This window comes from Gorilla gorilla, chromosome 9, assembly GCF_029281585.2.
Source record: "Gorilla gorilla gorilla isolate KB3781 chromosome 9, NHGRI_mGorGor1-v2.1_pri, whole genome shotgun sequence".
Lineage (NCBI taxonomy): Eukaryota > Metazoa > Chordata > Mammalia > Primates > Hominidae > Gorilla > Gorilla gorilla.
In genome coordinates, this window is record NC_073233.2 from 126,026,579 (window position 1) to 126,049,579 (window position 23,001).

General features: G+C 48.1%; 2 protein-coding genes across 3 annotated transcripts in view; one reads left to right on the forward strand and one right to left on the reverse strand.

The window, feature by feature from the left end:
* Window positions 1-1,333, reverse strand: part of SMIM35 (small integral membrane protein 35) — an 83,095-nt gene extending 81,762 nt beyond the window's left edge. For both annotated transcript variants that reach the window (XM_055355022.2, XM_055355021.2), the window contains exon 1: window positions 1,121-1,333. In XM_055355022.2, coding sequence (XP_055210997.1) covers window positions 1,121-1,127 — 7 coding nt within the window. In that variant the 5' untranslated portion in view covers window positions 1,128-1,333. The remainder of the gene's footprint in view (window positions 1-1,120) is intronic.
* TMPRSS4 (transmembrane serine protease 4) overlaps window positions 1-23,001 on the forward strand; it is a 45,009-nt gene that overhangs the window by 8,633 nt on the left and 13,375 nt on the right. The window contains exons 2-6 of the mRNA XM_019037725.4: window positions 9,175-9,208; window positions 13,222-13,335; window positions 17,450-17,602; window positions 19,048-19,177; window positions 22,167-22,268. Coding sequence (XP_018893270.4) covers window positions 9,175-9,208; window positions 13,222-13,335; window positions 17,450-17,602; window positions 19,048-19,177; window positions 22,167-22,268 — 533 coding nt within the window. The remainder of the gene's footprint in view (window positions 1-9,174; window positions 9,209-13,221; window positions 13,336-17,449; window positions 17,603-19,047; window positions 19,178-22,166; window positions 22,269-23,001) is intronic.

A 23,001-nucleotide genomic window follows, 5' to 3' on the forward strand; every position in this document is an offset into this window, starting at 1 on the left:
TTCAGGTAAATTGCAAGGTTGAGAGAACCCCTCTAAGCTTTAAAATCCATCAGCCCTTCCCAACGGCAAACCCATGAGGGTCCCTGTCAGGCCGAAAGGCTGAACTGTGTGGCGGGACCCCTGCTGGCCCTCTCGAGTCCCCTCCAGCCATTGTCCAGGCATTGTCCTCAGGTGTGCAAAGATGGTGGCACCTTCCTTCCTATCAGACCCTTCCAGGAGGGGAAGGTGGGCTCGGATGGACCCACCACTCTGGAACAGAGGGAAAGCTGAGCAAAGTAGAGCTGTTGAGAGTTCAGAAAGGTGGGAGAGAATGGGCTGCTTCCCCTAGGACAAAGAGAAGGATCGCAGAGGGATTCCTAAGCACTGCAGTAAACAGCAGCATCGCCTGGAAGCAGGGCCCTCCAGTGGGAACCAGGTCTGTCTTCAGTTTAATTTAGCCCAAGGGGCATGTACAAATACCTCACTCCTGCCCTTCACATTGTCTCTGGGGAAAAAGCATAAGTGCTGTGCCTCAGTTTCTCCATTTGTGAAATAGGGATAGTTACATCTTCCCTGCCTCCCCAGCCCTATCTGAACCTAAGAGCTATGCCCGAACACGAAAGCTGATTCTTAAATGATGGGAGCTGAACAGCAGGCTGGCAGGGGATAATGGCAGGCTACCTGACTCCTCCCTTCTGCCCCAGGCCCTGCCCTGGAGCCATTATGTGCTGAGATGGGGGATGAGGTGCTCGGCTCAAATTGCCAATAGGTCAGCACCTATGTGGTTTAGAACAAGGCAAAATGGTTTCTAATGTAGCAGCCAAGGCTGAGGTTAGACCCAAAGGAAAAAGTGCTGCTCTAATAATGCCTCAACGCAAGGCAGTGTTTGTGAGGATGCTCCCTGAATTTCTGCACGAGAGCTTAGATGCCCAGCGGCATATGGCCTGGGCTGGTGGCCGACCTGCCTAGAGACAGAGTAACAGGTGCGATCCCAGGATATTTGGAAGCCGGCATGATCAGTCATCTCTGAGGACCTCCCATGCACTCTGGGCTGCTGCATCACCACCAGGCTCATCTCAGGAAACTCACTCCCTCCTCTCCTGCCCCATGATCTTCCAGCCCTCAGTGACCCTCTCCTTACCTGTCATGGCTGAGACATCCAAGAGAGAGAGCCCTGTTGCCAGCGCAGCAAAGGCATCAAACTGCCTATTCCAGCTGCAAGTGGAGAGGACACAGCTGCTTGCCGTTGGTTTTGGGGAGGGATGCAGGTTCTGGGGTCAGAGAGCAGAGTGAGGCTCCCTCAGAGGAGCACTGTGGCCGGGCCCCACTCTGCAAGCTGACCGCAAGCACCTCTGGGTCTCTTGGCTTACCCGAAGAACTTTCCCCACCCCCTCCCTTGGGTTTTCCCCACTGCTTGTTACTGGCCTCAGCAACCTAACTGCCACCTGCCCAAGCCTCAAAGGACCTGTTTATCCCATCACCTAGCAACAGCACCATCTCTGGCTCTAGGTTTTCCTATGAGACCATGGGAAGCCAGGGCCTTGGACTCCAGGGAAGACTGAAGCTGTCGCCCCCTTTTGTGTGCCCCTACTTTTCTCTCTTTGTCCACACTCCAGTCATTCCAGCTCTGCCCTTACTGACTTCTTTCCAGAGCAAGGCAATGCCAAGTCAGCATTGCAGAGAGGAAGAGAGAAATCAGGCCCCAGGGACAGGATGCTTGGCAAGGGAGGCAGACAGGAGCTGGCCGAGCTTTCTGTTCCTTTGGCCTCCTTGAGCTGCCGCCTCTTCTTCCTCTCCTTATTAGCCTGGTGGACTTGCCTGTTTCATTATGAGGTTATTAACTCTTTCATCCCATCTCTGAAGGGCAGTTCCCAATTACCCAAAGGGATCTTGAGGTTCAGAGACATTGAGGAGTGTTCCCAAAGCCACACAGCAAGTCAGAAGACAAGGCAAGATGAGAACTCATACTCTCCAGGCTGGTGGCTACTCTGCAGCACACTTTGTGGCTTCTCTGCAGCCACTTAAGCTTCACTCCATTTAAAAACAAGAGCTGCCTTGTATCTGGGTTCATCCTCTCTGAGCTGGAAAGGAAGCTGACCTTAAGATGTCTGTTTGCTTTTTGGAGCTGAGCTAAGCCCAACCAGGAGGTTCCCCATGATCTAAAACAGTGGTAGGGGTGGGGAATAGGAATAAAGGAAGAAGAGGCAGGTGAGAAAGGTGGGAACTTAATGGAAGAAAGGGAAGAACGAATGCTAATATCAATAAAGCCCCTCCTAGGAACCAAGCCCTGCAATAGGCCCCTTTCCCAACATGCTCTTTGAGGTCTCTTGACCACATTCATGGATGATATGGCAGAGCCCAGAACTGAGCAAAGTCACTCTACCTTCACACCAAGGAAGAGCTGGAGAGATGCTGGGGGCAATCTCTGCATGATGACTGCATGCTGGTTATATCCAACAAGGCTGCATTGCAAGGGAGGAGTGATTCAAAAGGACCCAGCACCAGCTAATGACTATTACCGAAATGAGTTCCTGAAACCATGGGGAAATGAAATCAACAGTCCACCAAGTCCAGAAACCCAGCCCGAAGGGCTAGATCTGTTCCTTACTTGCCCCAAAGCCATAGCAGCTGCCTTTTCTGTAAAATGGGGACAATTTCTCAGGGTTGTTCCATGGATTATATAGGACAGCATTTATGAAAGAAAGACATCGTAAATTATATAATAATACTCAACTGCAATAACTAATGGTTCTGCCTCCATATTTGGGTCTTGGATTAATGTCTTCCTGCTGCTGGTGACAAACCGAGAAGCAGGAAAAGAAGATTCTCTGAGTTGATCAGGCAATGGCAGGTTTTCCAGTGATTGAACACCCACCCACTTCCACCTCCCCACCTCACCCCCTACCTGGGCCCTGGGGGCCTGGGCATTCTTGCCCTTCCACTGTACTGCACACAGCAGGAGCTTCAATCCCGGATGAGCCCCAGGTCAGACACTGGCTGGGCTGGACCCATGAGTCAGGGCTCTGCGGCAGACTGAATCAACAGAGAAGACAGGCCTGGCCCAGCCAGTGGCCCAAACAGAAAGGGAAAGGCCAATGCCTTTGCTTAGTCTGGGCTGGGCCGGGGCTGCAACAGTTGTAGGCAGAAGCTGAGTTCAAGCTGGGGGTAAATAAATACATCTCCAGCAAAGCAGAAGGAAGCACATGTGTTGTTTGGTGACCTCTCAACTTCCTCCTTCCCTCTATTAACTCCAGGTTAAGACAATTCTATCTGACCTCTGTTTTCTCATCTGAAAATAAGGAAGTTGCCTTGTTTCAGCTTTGCATCTTCTGATCATGGCAGGGACCCACCATGGTGATGGGGTCTGGCTGGATCGCTGAATTTTACCTGGTACCCACATCTCTCAGACCCATTCTCTCCTTTCCTTAGCTCAGGATTGTTGCTTCTGGGCTCAGAGGAGATGCAGCTGGCCATAAGTCCCTATTTCTATCCTGCTCAGGGATGTCATCAACATTGATGGCCCCCAGTTGACACTCACAGGCCTAAAATGCACCTACCTCCCTGCCCATGAGCTCCAGTACTCGTGACCTTCTGCAGCTCCTCTTCCAAAGGTGTATCTGTCCATCAGCTCTGACCTCTCTGTGTCACAGATGTTTGCCAAAGAGCTTCAAGAAAAGCCAAAGAATGAGCCACTCATGGGGAAACTCAGGCAGCACAACAGTAAGGGCAGAGCATGGTGAGGACATGAGTTTGATCTCCTCAAGCCACTCAGCACAGCCAGGTGATGGCTTTTTTATGTTTTCCTTGAGCCTTGGGTGCATAGCATTGAGGGAACTAGAATCCTTGCTTCATGACTTTTTTCACTATTGGTCCATGCAGGGCCCATTTGTAACTTGCTAGTTAGTTGTATTTAACAATGTAATAAGCCTCCATAAACCCACCATCCCCAACAAAAGCTGGACTTAATAGTAACCTACATCTAACTATGAGGTTCCCACTCCTGCACACACATATCCATCCCTCTCCTGAGGTGGGTAGGGCAAGTGTTTTTTGTTTATTAATTCAACAAATATTGGCTGTACATATTTGATAGGCAGGGACTGTGCTACAAGCTCCCTGCCCAAGTAAGTTCTTCCCAAACCCCATATTCATCATTCCCTTGCTTCTCTATGGAAAAGATTCTGTGCTATATGTAATCTTTTGGGACTAAGTTTTTCCCTTAATATTACATTCTAATATCATCCTTATTATTATTTTGAGATGGAGTCTTGCTCTGTCCTCCAGGCTGGAGTGCTGTGGCACCATCTCACTCACTGCAACCTCCCCTCCCGGGTTCAAGGGATTCTCCTGCCTCAGCCTTCTGAGTAGCTGGGATTACAGGTGACTGCCACCACACCTGGCTAATTTTTGTATTTTTAGTAGAGACGGGGTTTCGCCATGTTGGCCAGGCTGGTCTCGAACTCCTGACCTCATGATCCACCCACCTCGGCCTCCCAAAGTTCTGGGATTACAGGTGTAAGCCACCGTACCTGGCCCCATCCATATTATTTTGTGTCACTACAGTTCATTTGTTTTGACTGCAACCTAATATGTCACTGTGTAAATATACCAGTCAGCTTCGTAAAGACTGAGCTGAGGCTGAGTCCTCAAACTGAGATATTTTCATTAATTCTTTCATTCAACAAATATTTTTTCAACACTCATTATGTACTGTGCATTGTAGGAGACATCAGGGATGCCACAGTTAACAAGATAGTCGCAGTCCCTGTCATTCTAGCTTACGGTTTTGCTTTAGTTTATTTTTTCTTTCTCTCTTTTGGTTTCAAACAGGGATAGAATTTTTTTCCACAACTACTACTCAGTGAATAGCAATTGAAAACATATTAAGAGCCAGGCATTGTGGCTCACACCTGTAATCCCAGAACTTTGGGAGGCTGTGGTGGGCAGATCATTTGAGTCCAGGAGTTCGAGACCAGCCTGGGCAATACAGTGAGACCTCATCTCTACGAAAAAATAAAAAATAGCTGGGCGTGATGGTGCATGCCTGTAGTCCTAGCTACTCGGGAGACTGAGGTGGGAGGAGCACTTGAGCGCAGGAGATGGAGGCTGCAGTGAGCTGAAATCACAACATTGCACTCCAGCCTGGGCGACAGAATGAGACTCTGTCTCTCTCTCTTTCTTCCTCTCTCACTCTATCACACACACACACACACACACAAAATTAGCCACTGTTCAGTTCAGTGATGAGGAATCCAAGGCCCCAGAAAGTGCAGAATATAAGCCTCCTTTGTGCCTCAGCTTCTAGCACAATTCCGGGTCCATCAAAGGTGTATAGTCAATATTTGTTAAATTAACAATAAACAAAAGAAACTTGCCCTACCTACCTCAATGAATGCAGGCATGCATGCACAGGTAGACTCAGTGGAAAAGAATGAATTGACAGGAAAGGGCCCACTTCCCTGCTCCACCAACCACTCTTATAGCCTCCCACAGCTCAGCAAGCACCCCCTCACCCACGTAACTAAAACCCAAGCACACCCAATCCATCGGCGAGGCCTATTGCCTGTATCTTCCAAACACATTTGGCGTCTTTTTACCACCAACCTCCTCTCTCCTTATGCCCTTGCCTTGCTCCAGCCATGCCCATCTCTATTCAGTTCCTCCAACCCCCCAAGCTTGTTCCTTCCCACTTGGCTCCTTCTTGTCACCTCCTCTAGGGAGACCAGCAAGATCCTCCGTAACCATCCTGAGCCCCTCCCTAGAGCTCCCATTCTCAGTCTGCATCCAGGCGCTGTCTCCTCTCGCCCTGGATTACTCCCTGCATAGCACCTACCCCTCTCTGATCTTTTCTGGTTTATCTGTTTATGGCCTGTCCTCCCCCTTCCCCTAGCCCTCCTCTCCACCAAGAAACAAGCTTCTTGGGGACAGACCCTCGGCTGTCTTGTTTGGGCACTATTTTCCCCATCTTGCTGGGATGATTTCTTCATCTGTCTTTGAATCCTCCTGGAGTAGTGCCTGGTACAATGTAGATGCTTTACAAGCATTTGTTTAGTTTAATAATTAATTCTTTAATGCTGCCCATCCTGGTTGGCAGACAATTGATATCGACTTGACTAGACAAGAGTTAGATGAAAGGACTTTGTAAACTGTTACATGCCAGTTGGGTGTGAATTACTGTTGATGTTATCCTAACTTGACTCTAGCCACAACAATGCAGAGTCGTCCAATTGGGTCTCATCTTCAGCCTGGAAAGAGTTTGCTCTATCCAGCCCTGGTGATGGTGGAGGAGAGACGGCCGGGAATGAACTACAATGCAGAGCTCAAAGTTCAGTCCAGTTCACAGTCATTTATTAAGTTTTTACTAGGTACTATCCTGGTGCTAAACACCAAGGGTACAAAGGCAATGACAAAGAGTGGCTAATTAAAAATAAAATGTTAAATTTAAAAAAGCAACCAAAAAGAAAGAAAAAAGGAAAGGAAACGCTGGCCACCCTATGAGAGAAGCCCTGTGATAAACACCTGTACCAAATGCTACAGAAGTGCAGAGGATGGTGTAACTGCCCAAGGGGTTCACCTTCCCCGCTGCCTAGACAAAACCAATTCATCAAGACAGGGGAATTGCAATAGAGAAAGAGTAATTCACTCAGAGCCAGCTGTGTGGGAGACTGGAGTTTTATTAGTACTCAAATCAATCTCCCCAAGCATTCAGGGAGCAGAGTTTTTAAGGATAACTTGGTGGGTGGGGGGAAGTCAGTGAGCCAGGAATGCTGATTGGTCAGGGATGAAATCATATGGAGTTGGAGCTGTCTTCTTGTGCTCAGTCAGTTCCTGGGCAGGGGCCGCCAGATCAGATGAGGCAGTTTATTGATCTGGGTGGTGCCAGCTGATCCATCAGGTGCAGGGCCTGCAAAATATCTCAAGCACTGATCTTAGAAGCAGTTTGGGGAGGGTCAGAATCTTGTAACCTCCAGCTGCATGACTCCTAAACCATAATTTCTAATCTTGGGGCTAACGTTAGTCTAGTCCCCAGACAAGAAGGGGGTCTGCTCTGGGAAAGAGCTGTTACCAACTTTGTTTAAACTATAAACTAAGTTTCTCCCAAAGTTAGTTCTGCCTACCCCTAGGAATGAACAAGGACAGTTTGGAGGTTAGAAGCAAGATGGAGTCGGTTAAGTTAGATCTCTTTCACTGTCTCAGTCATCATTTTGCAAAGGCAGTTTCAATGGGAGGGCAGAGGAAAGAGAGTTCCCATGTCAGAGCCCAGCATTTCCCACCAGACAACTCATGTAATCCTCACAGTAGTCTTTTGAAGCAGGTTTTATTGTCTCCACTCTACAGAGGGTAAGCCTGGAGCTCAGAGAGGTGAAGGATCTTTCCTGAAAGCACACAGTTAACAGGAGGCTGGTCTTGTATTCTGACTCGACCCCTGCAGACTGCAGAACCAGGCTGTGTGCTACATCACAAGGCCACCCATGGCCTAGTGTTACCCAAGGGCAAGGCCAGGCATGTCCCTCCATCAGACTACAGGCTCGTTTGGGAGGGAAAGAAAGAGCTCCTTCCTATTGCTGTGTCCACCATGCTTAGCCGTGGAGCAAGCAACACCCAGGGACCCTCCCTCCATATCTAATCTGGGTCACCCACTCAGGGATTAAAAGAGACCCTCTCACTCCCAAGAGGAATGGAAAAAATTTCCAGCCAGAAATGTACAAGGTCCTGTGACTCCTTCAACCACCACCAAGGTGGGTCATGACCTCAGCACAATAGGGCAGGCGAGTCCCTGGGTGGAGACCTAGACCACAGGGTTCAGAGGGCATAAACCCAGACAGCATCCTCCTTTTAACCTTTGCCTGGCAGAAAGGGCCTGCATTTTTTTGTATGTGAGCCTTTGTGTCAGTGGCTCCTCCATGTGACTCTATGTGGCTGTGTGCGTGCTGAGTGCACACATGAAGTGGTGTAAGTAGAAATGCCTTTGCGTGTATTTGTGTACATGCGTCGACGGCAGCCTAAGACCACTCTCTCAGAAATATCATAATGTTGGTAGCATATATGTAGTAAAGTACTCAAGTCTAAAGTCTACCACCCAGTGAATTTTTGCACATATAAACACCTATGTAACCAATGTCGAAAACAAGATCCAGAAGTTTTCCAATGTTCCGGAAGACTCCACTGTGTTCCTTCCAATAACTAACTGCCCCCCCTCAATGGTAACCACTATTCTGACTTCTATCACTATAGATTAACCTTGCCTTTTAAACTTTATATAAGTGAAATCGTACTTTTTGTGACTATTTTCTTCCCTTCATCATTATGTCCATGGAATTCATCCATGTCATTGCACTGAGAATGTTTATTCTTGTCTATTGCTGAATTATATTCTATTATATGAAAATACCAGTTTATCCACTCTACCAGTGACTGACGTTTGGGTTTTTCCAATGTTTAGCTATTACTAATGAAGCGACTATAAACTTTCACACACAGGTTTTTTGCTGGACATTTGTACTCGTTTCTCTTGGCTCTATCCTGGAGCAGAATTGCTGGGTCAGAGAATCATAAAATAGTTGTATGTTTAGCATTAGTGGATTCAGCCAAACCATTTTCCAAAGTATTTGTACCACTTTACACTCCCACCAGCAAGGTCTGAGAGGTCTTGTTGCTCCACATCATCATCAACACAGTATTATTAGTCTTTTAAATTTTAGCCACTTAATATTTATGTAGAGATATTTTATTGTGGTTTGAATTTGCATTTGCCTGATAAGTAATGATATTAAGCATTGTTTGGTACTTATTGGCCAGTTGAGTATTCCCTTTTGTAAGATGTCTATTCAGAGTTTTTACAGAAATATAGTATCTGTAAACGTAGACAAATTATTGACAAAAACAGATAGTAGAGCAGAATCATCTTGAGGAATTCAGCAATTTACACAAAAACCAGCAGCCAGTTGCTTCTACAATTGCTAACCAGTTGCTACTAGTTAAGTAAACTAATAAGTAAACTAATTGAAACAGATCAAATAGGTGCATGACTGAATGTTTCCTGTTGAACCAGGTATTTGGATAACACAGAGACCCCCAACGTAGACTCAGGGAGAAGGGAATGTAGACAAGACCCAAGAACCTCCCGTAGGCTGCTAGCCCCAGCCTGAGAGGCTCCCTGCCTCAACTCACTGACTGTTTTTCCTTCAATTACAGGATCCTGACAGTGATCAACCTCTGAACAGCCTCGGTAAGTTCAGGTCCAGCTTTCATTTGTTCACCTTAGCCTCTGAGTTTCAGCTACCAAGTAGATCCTAAGCCACTCACGCCTGGCCATCACCACCACCACCAAAGTGCTAAGTGCCATGAGTGACATCCAGTCACCCGTCCATCCATCACTCAGCAAACATTCCAGGATTCATTCCAGAAGTAGGAGGCCTGGACTCTGGGGAAACAGGACCAACAAACCTAAAATCCCCAAAGCAATGATTCTCCAATTCATTCATTCAGTCACTCTTATCCTTTCAGTAAAACTGTACGTACCTGCCATGTGCCAGGCCCTAGGCTGGATGCTGGGCTATAACACTAATTAAGACAGCTGAAGTCCCTGGTGTCATGGAGTTCACATTGGCCAGAGGCATTTTCATGAAAAATGGCAGTGCTTGCCTGATTTCCAAGGGAAGAAAACTAAGTTAATAAATAGAATGATCCCAAATTTAAGGAGGTATTTTTCTTCCATTACATTTTCTTAAACCATTAATATCTACTCCTGATAGCCTGCTGGATCAGCAAAACAAATGAGCAAGGAACACGTTTATATGAACAGATCAGTAAGAAAATGGCCAATCCTGCTTGACAGGCTATTTATTTCTCAGTTCTGGGTCATGAGTTAATAATGACCACAAATGAAGTAATCTTTAGCAAGTAAAATGGTGCCTAGTTTATACTTTGGAATTCAATAGAAGAGTAGGCCATGGTGTCCCCAAGGAACACCAGGGTGCCAACTGCTCCGCCACCTGAGCAAGCCTGAGAACTCTCAAACCAGAAAACAAGCTGAATTTGCTCGAGGACCAGGGAGTGAACGTGACTATGCAGAACGGGGGTTGGTGAAGACTAGCAGTGGAAGTCCATTTGGCTCAGAGAAAGAGGCCAAATTACACTGGCTTTGAAAGACATAATCCAGATGTGGAAGTCTCTTGTAGGCCCTCGAGTAAGAAGTGACAGGATGAAAGCAAGCTTTTAGGAAGCTCTGTCTAGCTGCAGTGGGCAGGACAGGATGGAGGGAGGAACAACAGCCGGCAAGGAGGCTGTTCATAGCTCACTGGGTTCGTTAACTTAAACTAGGTATGAAAGCTCTTTCCTTCCTGATGGGGGAAGCAGATGCGCCCTGAGAATGTCTGGTCTTGGACACAGGAACCCATGGCTCCCCATGGGTCACTCACTCTTGGAGAAAACAAACAAATCTCATGTTCCCAGAGGTAGATGCTCAATAAATAAATCATGCATGAATTCATGAACAAAATGTCATCATGGCCATGGCCACAGGAAAGAGGACAATTCTGAAGACTGGCTGCTGGAACTTTAAAAACAGTATTGGCAAACATTACTGATAAGCTACTTTGTGCCAGGTCATAGTTTACAGGCAATACCATTCCAGTCCACATCCCCACTGCCTGGCCTCTGTGTCTGAAGTTAAAACTTTCTTTTGGGGAAACACAAAGTGTCCTAAGCTTTCCTTTATTAACAGATTCATTAATACTAGCATTCATTGGGCGCCAATCTCTAGCAGGATGCCATTCTCCACTTTGGAAGAGCTGAGGAAAGAAATAGAGTCAGACATATGATTAGCCATCATTCAAGGCAGAATAAAATGTGACCTGTAAGAAAGGTAGAAGGGGCTGGGCATGGTGGCTCATGCCAGTAATCCTAGCACTTTGGGAGGCCAAGGTGGGGGTGGATCACTTGAGCCCAGGAGTTTGAGACCTGTCTGGGTAACATGGCAAAACCCCATCTCTACAAAAAATACCAACGTTAACTGGGTGTTGTGGCACATGCCTGTAGTCCCAGCTACTTGGGAGGATAAGGTAAAAGGATGGCTTGAGCCCAGGAGGTGGAGGTTGCAGTGAACCAAGATCATGCCACTGCCACTGCACTCCAGCCTGGGCAGCAGATTCCATCAATGAAAGGGAGAGAGAGAGGAGAGAAAAAAGAAAAAGAAAGAAAGAAAGAAAGAGAAAGAAAGAAAGAGAGAGAAAGGAAAGAAAGAAAGAGAAAGAAAGAAAGGAAGGAAGGAAAGAAAGGAAAGAAAGAAAGAGAGAGAGAAAGAAAAGGAAAGAAAGGAAAGGAAAGGAGGTAGTAGAAGGGATGTACTTAAGAGAGCAGAGCCAAGAACAATTCATCTGTTCATGTGACAAATACTTGTTGAGCAATTGCTGTGTACCAAGCACTGTTCTAGGCAACAGGGATTTAGCAGTGAACAAAACAGACAAGTTCTGTCTTCAACGAGTCTTCATTTCATGGAGGGGTGGGAGGAGACAGAAAATATACAAAATATGTCAAATATAGAGTTTGTTAGAGGTGATGCGTGCTTTGGAAGAAAAAAAAACAAGAAAGGAGGATAGAAAAGGTTGGAAGGCTGAATTTTAAATAGGGAGATCCAGGAAGGCCTCACTGTGAAGGTGACAGTGAAGAAAGACTGGGAGGAGGACAGGGAGCCAGTCATGTGGAGGTGAGGGTAGGAGAGCCAGTCTGTTGCTTTCCAGGGTTTCCAGAATTTTTGCCCCATCTCCCCCAGGGCAGAAGTCCCCATGACACCTCCCCAGCTTATTTCCCACAAGGAGTGGGGGACTTAAAAGAATGTATCTCTGATACTGATATTAACTTTGCCTATGTTTTCCCTTTCCCAGGTTCCTTCTCCTTGGATAACCATGTGCAATTGACAATGTAGTTATTATCACCTCTGTTCTAGGCAGTGATAAGCTCCTACCTGGTCTCCCTAACCCCAGACTCTTTTGTTCCAATCCACCTCCTCCCTGATGAAAGATCCATCTTTCTTTTTGTTTTTTGAGGTGGAGTCTTGCTCTTGTCGCCCAGGCTGTAGTACAATGGCACAATCTCAGCTCACTGCAACCTCCGCCTCCTGGGTTCAAGGGATTCTCCTGCCTCCGTCTTCCAAGTAGCTGGGATTACAGGCATGCACCACCATGCCTGGCTAATTTTTGTATGTTTAGTAGAGACAGGGTTTCACCATGTTGACCAGGCTGGTCTTGAACTCCTGACCTCAGGTGATCCACCCACCTCGGCCTCCCAAAGTGCTGGGATTACAGGCATGAGCCACCGCACTGGACCAGATCCATCTTCCTAAAATTAATTTGATCCTGTCTCTCCACTGTTCAAAAACTTTCAATGGCTCCTCACTGCCTTCAGGATAAAACCCAGGCTCCTTAGCATAATGTTCAAGAGTCTCCACAGCTGCCTTCACCCATCCTGCCTTCCAACTTGCCTTTATTCCCCTGGTACCCCAGGCACACCAGGCAGCTTACAGGCGCCCTCCATGCCTCCGACGGAGCTGAGCCAGTGCCTCCCTCCCGAACTGCATTTAAGTGCCACCTGCTGAGGGAGGCTTTTACCAGCTTATCTTTGAAGATGTCTCTATTATAACATATATTATCTTCCACCTGGCTGGACTGGCATCTGTGTCTGCCTCTTCCCCCAGATGGTAATCTCTTTAAAGACAAGGACCAGGCTAGGGACTTGCTGTTTGTGGGATTGAGGATGCATTGATTCACAAGTATTTATTAAGCCTCTACTAAGCACACACTGTGCTGGAGGCCCCTGCCTCCCTGAAGCTTAATGTTTAATCAAAAGCTAAGTCAGGAGGTCAGGAAAAGGATAAATGGTGGCACAGTGAATGGGTACGTGCCCCAGGGGCTCAGGCCTCCCTCGGGCAGGCGAGGGTCAGACAAAACCCAGAAATGTCCTAGGACAGGCTCAGGCAAGACACGGGGGAGGTGGCCTGACCTGGGGGCTCCTTTGAGCGGCACTCAGGAAAGATAGGTGAGCCTGGATAAGTAAGAAGAGGCAGGGTAACCATGTGCTGATGAAGCTAAGCCTAGTCTGCAGGAATAACCCCCCAGCATTAACCAAAACTGTGCTCAAGGCATATCTGTCACCGGCCAGAGGGTAGGAGGCTGTGGAGTTTGGCTCAGGGATCACCAAGTGCTGACTGCATGCTCTTCCCCTCTGCCTCCCATTTTCTTGCAGATGTCAAACCCCTGCGCAAACCCCGTACCCCCATGGAGACCTTCAGAAAGGTGGGGATCCCCATCATCATAGCACTACTGAGCCTGGCGAGTATCATCATTGTGGTTGTCCTCAGTAAGTGACAGCCCGTACCCGACTTTCACCCTCTAAGTAAATGACAGGGCCCAACCCCCACCCCCGCACTCACCCCTGAATAAGTGACAGTCCCCCACCCCTGCCCTCACCCACTCAGTAAGTGGCAGCCCCGCCCCTCCCATTATCACCTCAGTAAGTGGCAGCCCCTACTTGTCCTTCACCCCCTCAGTAAGTGGCAGCCCCCACCCCCACAGTCAGGGGCAGGTGATCTGCATAAAGCTTTGCAGAAAAAATCGTTGGTATAATAAAAGGAATTTGAGGAGAAAAAAACAGAGAGAGAAAAAGAAAGAAAGAAAGAAAGAAAGAAAGAAAGAAAGAAAGAAAGAAAGAAAGAAAGAAAGGAAAGACAGACATGTATCCACCCCCTGCTTTGAGGAGAGACTTCTTCTAAAAGTGAAAGGGGAGATGAACTCAGCCCCCATCTATTCCGGATGGCTTCTATCCCAGGTGACTTCTTCTAGAGGGAGAGCACAGTGGCATATGTTCCTAACCCACACAGGCAATTTGCAGGGCTGCCACGCCCCCTGCCCCCTCCTTCCCATCTTCTGCAGATTGCAAGCTGAGTGGCTCTGAGCAGCGGCTGGAAGAACAGGGCGAGTTTCTCCTTGTGAGGAGGGGAGAAAGAGGAGGCAGCAGGGAAGACCCCCCAGGCAGTTGGCACCTGGCCCCCTTCAGCTTGGCCTTCACCATGGCCAGTACCTGAGGCCCAGTGTGGTCTTGAGCAGGCCTCTCTGCCTCAGGCCCTTATCTGTGATAAAGAAGATTCAACTGAAGGAGCAGGGATGTGGGTCCTTTTTGGCTCCCACATCCTATGATGGAGTCATTGCCTTTGTTATCCACATGAGCACAGCAGGTTACTGACCACAACTTTTCACAGCAAGAAGTAGGGCACTGGGGACCAGACTAGGAATCAGGACACCCGAGACAGGGATTCTGGCTCTGCCTCTTGCTGCTGCGTGACCTTGAGTGAGTCCTTCACTGCCTCATACCCTCAGTCTCCGCACCTGTAAAATGTCCTTCCTCCCTCAGAGCGATATCATGAGCACCAGTGAGATAACACATGTAAAGGACCAAGCTAAAAACCAAGTTTTGCAAAAGAGTGTGTCATCACACAGCAGCAGACAAAATGTGACCCAGGACATGCATTTGCTAATTGGGGCAGGACTGCCTGTGCAGCCAGGGAATAGCTGGCCTTTCAGGAATTTGTACTTGTAACTGTGGTGACATTTCCAGCAGTAGCAGTCAACTGCCTGGTTGGAGGACACTGAGAGAGACTCTGGTCCTCATTCTACATGAGCACTGAGGCTCGGAGAGGAGGAGTGGCAGTCAGGGACAAAGCTGGGACAGAACCCCAGTCCCCTGATTGAACAGGTCCATTTCCATCTCGTGGCGGTGGAAATGCTGAGCCACAACATAAAGCCCAATAAAAGCCCTGGGAGCCCTGGATGGTGTGAGATGCAGATGACCCCAAACCCTTTCTCCTTGACCTTGGTTCCCCACATGATGGAGGTTTGCAGTGCCACGGCAGACTTGCCATCCTGTTCTATTCAGGCTAATGTTAAAGCGAGCTTGCTTTCCATAAGCATACACCCTGCCACAGCAGAGATAAAGGGGGCCAAAGTTATCCAGGGAAAGCCAGGCAGGCACTAAAGCATAATTTAGAGCTGGACACTCCCTGTCCCAGAAGGTCCCATGTGGCTTCCACATCCTGGGCCCCCAGATTCTGCAATCAGAGGTTGTTACCCAGTCCTCCATCCTAGGCCGGGTTCCCTCAACCTATGGCTTCTGGAGTCTCAACTGGCAATGCTGTCTCCTGGATTTGTCCCAGGAGGCTGGAGTGACTCTGCCTTACCCTGGCTCCTGATCATAAACCAAACTCCAAAGAGCTAAGTAATATCTAGCTCCTCCTTCTCCCTTGCTTCACTCAAGCCAAGAGTGTCAGGGCCAGCAGATCACATCTCAAGCTTCCCCAGAGAGTTAGATGGGCCCTGGCTCTACACTGGAAGCACTGTGTGCCCTGGGAAAATAAAGCCTGACCTTCAATTCTCCACGTCCCTGTTTGTAATGTGAGTTAGTAATAACACCTCCCTCCCAAGACTGTTATCAGGATTACGTGAGGAAATGTATGGAAATCTCCTGACACGGTGACAAGCAGGGACCATTATTAGATTTAATGCCACTACTCTTAAGACCAGCCCAGGGTGATACTGGACTGGAGAGGGTCCCATCAGGCCAAGAAAGAATTCAGTTAGGAAGGAGGAGTTCCCTCCTGCCGGGGTGTTTGGCTGTGGGTCTTCACTAAGGAAAAGTTTGTTTGTTTGTTTGTCTGTCTGTTTGTGTGTTTGTTTGAGACAAGGTCTTGCTCTCTTTCCCAGGCTAGAGTGTAATCTTGTGATCACCTCACTGCAGCCTCAAACTTCTAGGCTCAAGCAATCCTCCTGCCTCAGCCTCCCAAGTAGCTAGGACCACAGGGGCACACCACCATGCCTGGCTAATTTTTTTTAAATTTTTCGTATAGACGAGGGTCTCACTATATTGCCGAGACTGATCTTGAATTTCTGGGCTCAAACGATCCTCCTGCCTTGGCATCCCAAGTAGCTAGGACCACAGGGGCACACCACCATGCCTGGCTAATTTTTTTTAAATTTTTCGTATAGACGAGGGTCTCACTATATTGCCGAGACTGATCTTGAATTCCTGGGCTCAAACGATCCTCCTGCCTTGGCATCCCAAAGTGCTGGGATTACAGGTGTGAACTACCATGCATGGCCAGAAAAAGTGTTAAAATATCAGTTCCCTGAAGGATTAAACACACTCAACATCTTTCCATCATCCCAAGATGGCAAAAGAGCAACAGAATTTGAAAGCAGCTGGCAGAATCTAAAGACGGCAAGCAGAAACAAAACAAAACCGAGGACCAACCCCTTCACAGATCTTTCTCTTTTTTTCTTAATTTTAGTTCTTTTTACTTATATATTTTAATTATTTTTTTCTTCAACTTTTATTCCAAGTTCTGGGGTACACGTGCAGGATGTGCAGGTTTGTTACGTAGGTAAGCGTGTGCCATGGCGGTTTGCTGCACTGATCAACCCTTCACTGAGGTATAAAGCCCAGCAACCATTAGCTATATTTCCTGATGCTCTCCCTCCTCCCACCTCCCCCTGACAGGCCCCAGTGTGTGTTGATCCCCCTGCACGTGTCCATGTGTTCTTACCATTTAACAGTTCTTTCACCCAGGTAAAAGCACCCAATTCTAGAACTATACTTGATAGTTACGAGACATTTTCATGACTACCATCATACCACATGCTCTCAACAGCCCTGCAAGGCAGATATTATAGATATTATCATCCCATTGTACAGATGAGGAAACTGAGAACTAAGAAGGGAAAGCGATCCATATAAAGTTGCACAGTAAGGCTGAGTGCGGTGGCTCACGCCTGTAATCCCAGCACTTTGGGAGGCCAAGGCGGGTGGATCACCTGAGGTCAGGAGTTCGAGAGCAGCCCGGCCAACATGGTGAAACCCCGTCTCTACTAAAAATACAAAAAATTAGCCGAGTGTGGTGGCATGTGCCTGTAATCCCAGCTACTCGGGAGGCTGAGGCAGGAGACTCACTTAAACTTGGGGGGCGGAGGCTACAGTGAGCCAAGATCCCGCCACTGCACTCCAGCCTGGATGACAGAGTGAGACTCGGTCTCAAAAAAAAGAAAAAAGTTAAGTTCCACAGTAGGTGGCAGAGCTAGGACTCAGAAATGGGTCTTCAGACTCCGGGTTCCTCCTCTTTTACCAGAACATACTGAGCCAGCACTGGAGGGTAAGAGGCAGGTACCAGCCTGTTTCTCCCACACACGTGACCTCTCTTGACTCCTCAGACATCTTGTGGGGGTGGGGCCAGTGTTACTATCTCCACTTTACAGACAAGGAAGCTGAGGCTCAGGCCCAAGTCTATGTGCTACCAAGTAGTAAAACTGAGCCTGGAACTCACACATGCGTGTCTGAGAGCCCAGCACTATTGCCAGGAAAACCCAGCCTCTCCCTGCTCAAGCCTGACCCTCAGCCCTCTCTGCCCCTCCCTGCGCTTGCCTTCCAGTCAAGGTGATTCTGGATAAATACTACTTCCTCTGCGGGCAGCCTCTCCACTTCATCCCGAGGAAGCAGCTGTGTGACGGGGAGCTGGACTGTCCCTTGGGGGAGGACGAGGAGCACTGTGTCAAGAGCTTCCCCGAAGGGCCTGCAGTGGCAGGTGAGTGCAGGGTCTGAGGGACAAGAGAAGTGGGCCCAGCAGGAGGTCTGCTCAGGCCCCCATGGCCCACTGCATAGTATCTGCCCCCTACTTGTCACTTTTCATCCTTGTTGTATAAGGTTCTTTGTTTGTTTTTTTGTTTGTTGTTGTTGTTTTGAGGCAGAGTGCTCTGTGGCCCAAGATGGAGTGCAGTGTCTTGGTCTCGGCTCACTGCAACCTCTGCCTCCCAGTTTCAAGTGATTCTTCTGCCTCAGCCTCATGAGTAGCTGGGATTACAGGTGCCAGCCACCACGCCTGGCTAATTTTTATATTTTTAGTAGAGACGGGGTTTTGCCACATTGGTCAGGCTGGTCTTGAACTCCTGACCTCAGGTGATCCGCCCGCCTCAGCCTCCCAAAGTGCTGGGATTACAGGCGTGAGCCACCGTGCCCAGCTGTGTAAGTTTCCTGAGAGCAGGACCCTGTCTTGTCTACCTTTAAATCCTAGTACTTAACACACAGCAAACAGTAACTATTTGATGAACAAATGTGAGCCAGAAAGGACAGGAAATTGTAACTGAGGCTGCCCCATGCGTGCTGCGCCTGGGTGGATTTCAGGCAGAGGGCTAGACTGGGTGACCTTGGGGCATTCCTCCTTTCTATGAAATTTGTTATTTCAAGGAGACTAGAAAAGAGACTTCTCAGCCACTTCGCCAGCTATTGGTCCTTCTATTCATTAGTGTTTGCTGAGACACGCTATGTGACAGGACTGAGCCAGGTCCTTTCAATGGATAGGAGATGTTTTGAGCATAAAATCCACGTTCTCTCTTGGGCTGGGCTCTTCTACCTTCTTCCCCCTGGTGCTTGGGCTCCGAAGAAAAAAAGATAGGTAGGAGATGAGTGATGGTGCTTCTGAGGGCAGGGCTGAGTGACTTTCTGTGTATTTGCTCTTTCTTTATCAGAAGTCAAATGCCCACAGGCACCTGTCATCCTACTGCCAATAGGACTTCTCACTCAACCTTCCCCTCTGACCTTACTTGGAGAGGGACTTAGGTCCCTCTCTCAGACATTTCCCCAGGCTGGGCAAGTTGTATGGACCATGGATGGGTATGTAGTCCATACAATTTAAACGAGTTGTATATGGTCGCTGGGTAGAGTGACCACATAATTGATCATCAAAACTGATACCTGTAAGAGCAAAAGGGGGCACGATTAACCATTGGGTCAGGGCAATAGGTCAAAATGGAGACCTACCCTGGGACTTCTGGTCACACTAGCTACTGTCAAAATGGGGCCCAAATAGACAAAGCCAAATGGAAGAAATTCCCTTGACATTGAAAGTGTTGGGGCTCTGTGGCACCCCCAGTTCTAGGTTGGGGGAGCTTGGGCTGGTCTCATTATGAGTTCTGAGGGGGATGGGCCAGTTGGGCCCCCCGTTCCATCTAACTCAGGTTCCTTTCCTCCCAGTCCGCCTCTCCAAGGACCGATCCACGCTGCAGGTGCTGGACTCGGCCACAGGGAACTGGTTCTCTGCCTGTTTCGACAACTTCACAGAAGCTCTCGCTGAGACAGCCTGTAGGCAGATGGGCTACAGCAGGTAACCAACCTGGGCCTCTCTCCTTTTTCCCTCCTTCCTCTTTCCTCCTCTTCCTCCTTTCCTTCCTCCCTTCTTCTCTCTTTCCTAAAAAATACGGGTGTTGGAGCCAGGCAGAATGGCTTTTGAATCCCAGCGTTTCACTTATAAGCAACGTGAAGTTAAATTTCCTAAGCCTCAGGTTCCTCAGGAGTTAATTGGGGGAACTAATGCCAACCTCATAGGATAGTTTTGGAATGCCAGTGAGAGAATGTGTGCTGCCCTCCAACACACACACACACACACACACACACACACACACACACACACACTTCTAGCGTCTATGCAGTCCTCTCCTTTCCTTTACTCCTCAACCTTCACTCCTTTGTGCTGACTTTGCAGGAAACTGTTCCTGCCCAGTAATACAAAAGCTAAGTTAACTTATTCAAAGTTTCGTTAGTTAAGATTTAGCTTAAGTGAGCCTAGTTTCAGTGGGGCCCCATCTTCAGCAATCCCAGCTCTCTCTGCAAATTTCAAAAGCAGTTCCAAATCTGGAGTGGATGAAAAGGTATAAGATGATAGTAAGAGTAATTTGCATTCTATATATTTATACTCACTTGATTTTGGCAGAAAACCAAAAAGATAGTTATTATATCATATATAGATATATATTATATCTATTTCATAAATAGGCTCAAACAAAGTAAGTAACTTGCTAGGGTAGTAGCTGGGAGGTAGACGGCTAGAATTTGAGCCCAAGACCCCTAATTCTTGCGCATTAGGAGTTCCCATATTGTTTCTGTTTCTAGACTGAGTAATTCTTTATTCTCATGTAGGACATCATCTATAAAGGAAGGGGCTGATGAGATGGTTGATCACTCAGAGAGTTTAGCTGGAGAGGATGGAAAAGAACCCATACATTCAGTTGCAGATTGAGATAGCCTATCTCTGGCAGGCCTCAGATTTCTTCAGGATTCTGACAGACTGGACCCAGAGACTAGGCCAAACAAACAAACAAACAAACAAAAAAACTCTACTAGGCAGACATCACCAACCAATCACAGAACTCTCTCCCATGGATCCCTAATGCAGCCTCAAAGTCCTTTTCACTAAATGCTCCAGGCAGCCTTTACAAATCAATCAGAATTATTTGCCTTTCTCTTCTCTGCTCAACGGGCTTCTGCTGCTCTCTACTTTCCATAGGGGGCAACTTCCATTACCCTCTAGAAAGCACACCCCACCACCTTCATTTCAAGGAGAGTGAGGAAGTCATGCCCAGCACCTGCTATTCTCCCCTCTTCCTGCAGCCACGGAGCCCAGCCTCGCTGCAGCCAGCCCTGCCTCCCCACTGTAGTCCAGTCAACTGCTGCATCAGCCGTACCTGGCACAGCAGGCTGAGGCTTGTTTATGAAACCTGGGTGTCTCCAGGGGTTCTTAAGATGATAGGATCCTGGAATTTCTGTCCTTTTGGAGCTCAGTAAGGCACCAAACCACCTGAGTCTTGTGCTTCACAAAATCAAAGTTCATCAGAATCATTCATTGGGATGGAATTGGTGAACAGAAGTTAACTTTCCTGGGAATGTCCATTTCCACCATATTCCGTCCTTCTAGGTCTCAGACTTCTCTACTTTCTTTCCTCTCTCTAGATCGGAGGCCCTTCTTGTCCTAGAACCATAGGCATTTCAAGATGTGGGAGACCCTAGGGATCATCTAGTCCACGCATCTTTTTTTTTTTTTTTTTTTTGACAGAGTCTCACTCTGTCACCCAGGCTGGAGTGCAATGGCACCATCTCTGCTTACTGCAACCTCCACCTGCCAGGTTCAAGTGATTCTTTCGCCTCAGCCTCCCAAGTAGCTGGGATTACAGGCACGCACCATCATGCCCAGCTAATTTTTGTATTTTTGTAGAGACGGAGTTTCACCATGTTGGCCAGGCTGGTCTTGAACTCCTGACCTCAGGTGATCCACCCACCTCGGCCTCCCAAAGTGATGGGATTACAGGCATGAGCCACTGCACCCAGCCCCATGCATCTTTTTATAGAGGGGGAAACTGAGGCTTGGAGAGACCCAGAAAAAGAATATGACCTGCCCAAGGCCACACATCAAACTAGTGCCAGAGCCAGGGACAGAACCTAGATCATGAGGACTCTTAAAATGGACTCTAGTCCTCCCAGGTCCGAGACTTGGGTCCTTCCAGGAAGTGCCAGCATTCCTGCCTGAGAATGTGCCAATCCACCAGTATTGCCAATGACTCAGCCCTCCATGGAGAGCTTCTACTAACATTACTAGCATAGTTAGGGATGGAAGGAAAAGATTTAGAAGAGGCAGATTCAGTAAAGGAACAATCAGAGAGATGGAATTAATCAAGGAAGGCTTCCTGGAGGAGGAAAAACTTCAACCCAAGGTTTGAAAGCAGCAAGCATGGATTAGCAGGGAGAAAGAGGGAGGGTGGTCCAGTTGAGAGAAATGTTTGTCTGGATTCATATGAAGACAGATCTAGTCCTGTTCTATTAAATATCTCTAAGGAGGCCAAAAACATACCCCCACTATCAAAGTCGGACCAGATGCTTTGTTTGGAGAACCAAATATCCACATTCCAACTCCCTCCCAGGTGAGAAGGGAGCTAACCTGAGCCCCTATGCCTCTTTGTTTCCCTGCTGTGAACCAGAAGACATTGCTGGGATATTTGAAATAGGGACAGAGCTGGGAATATGGAAAGGAGACCCCTAACATTTCTCCAGGGCTCTGGGTTCTGGATTTGGATTCCCTGCCCAAGAAAGTAAGTTACATCAGCAATGCACTGAGGGTTGAGTCCTGGGATGCCAAGGGTCGGTTCTTTATTGTATAGCAAAGCAGGCCCCATCCTCACTGACTAAGACCATCTCCACTCCCTGGCCACTCCCCACCAAGCATTCTCTGCCACTCTTTCTCCTGAGAGTGGGGGCCAACTCTACCATCTTGTTCTAACCCCCTGCCCCAGCTCACCACTCTCTCTCCCTCTTGATGTAAGCAGCAAACCCACTTTCAGAGCTGTGGAGATTGGCCCAGACCAGGATCTGGATGTTGTTGAAATCACAGAAAACAGCCAGGAGCTTCACATGCGGAACTCAAGTGGGTAAGTGAGGGGACACCTTCTGGCCTACAGAAGGCCCCCCACATGGACGCTGCTCTTCAGGTTGCAACCAGCTCACCTGGAACTCCAAGCAGCCAGGGGAATGTAAGCAGACATCAGGAAGAACTCCTAGCCAGACAGATCATTCAATGCCAAGAGCTATAGACACATTTTGGAGAGGTTTTCTGTGTTGACTTGTTTTTAATACAACGGACAGCTGGACAAAGTGTGTTGTCCTACTCAAAGCCAGAGGGATGGATAATGTGACCTTTCCATCAATCTGGATAGTAAACAGTTGTTGCTACTGCTGTAGGTTTTCTAATAAATTGCCCAATAGGCAAGATTCCAAAGTCACTTTGTCCTTCCCTACCACTTACCCAGCCAGAGCTCCCCACCTTCTTGATGCTCCAGGGAAGAGGCTCCGTGGCCCTTGTGGGTGGCCTGTTCCTGGGCCTCGCCACCCTGTGTTAGAGCAGAGCATCCAGATGATATCTGTCACACTGTGGCAAAGTGGCTCAGAGAGGAGGCTGGCTTCCTAGCATTCAGGGATGTTGCTGAGGGCCGTTTATTCACCGAAAATAAATCTTGAAAAGGACAGGGCTGGTAGCAGAATGATCCTTTACCTAAAATTCTATCAAAATCCCATTCTTCCATTTGGAAAGCCCACAGTGCCACAGACTCTGTTCCGGGCTCTGCCCTCTTCCCTCTTGGGTCCCAGGAGCCCAGGCTGGTCTTT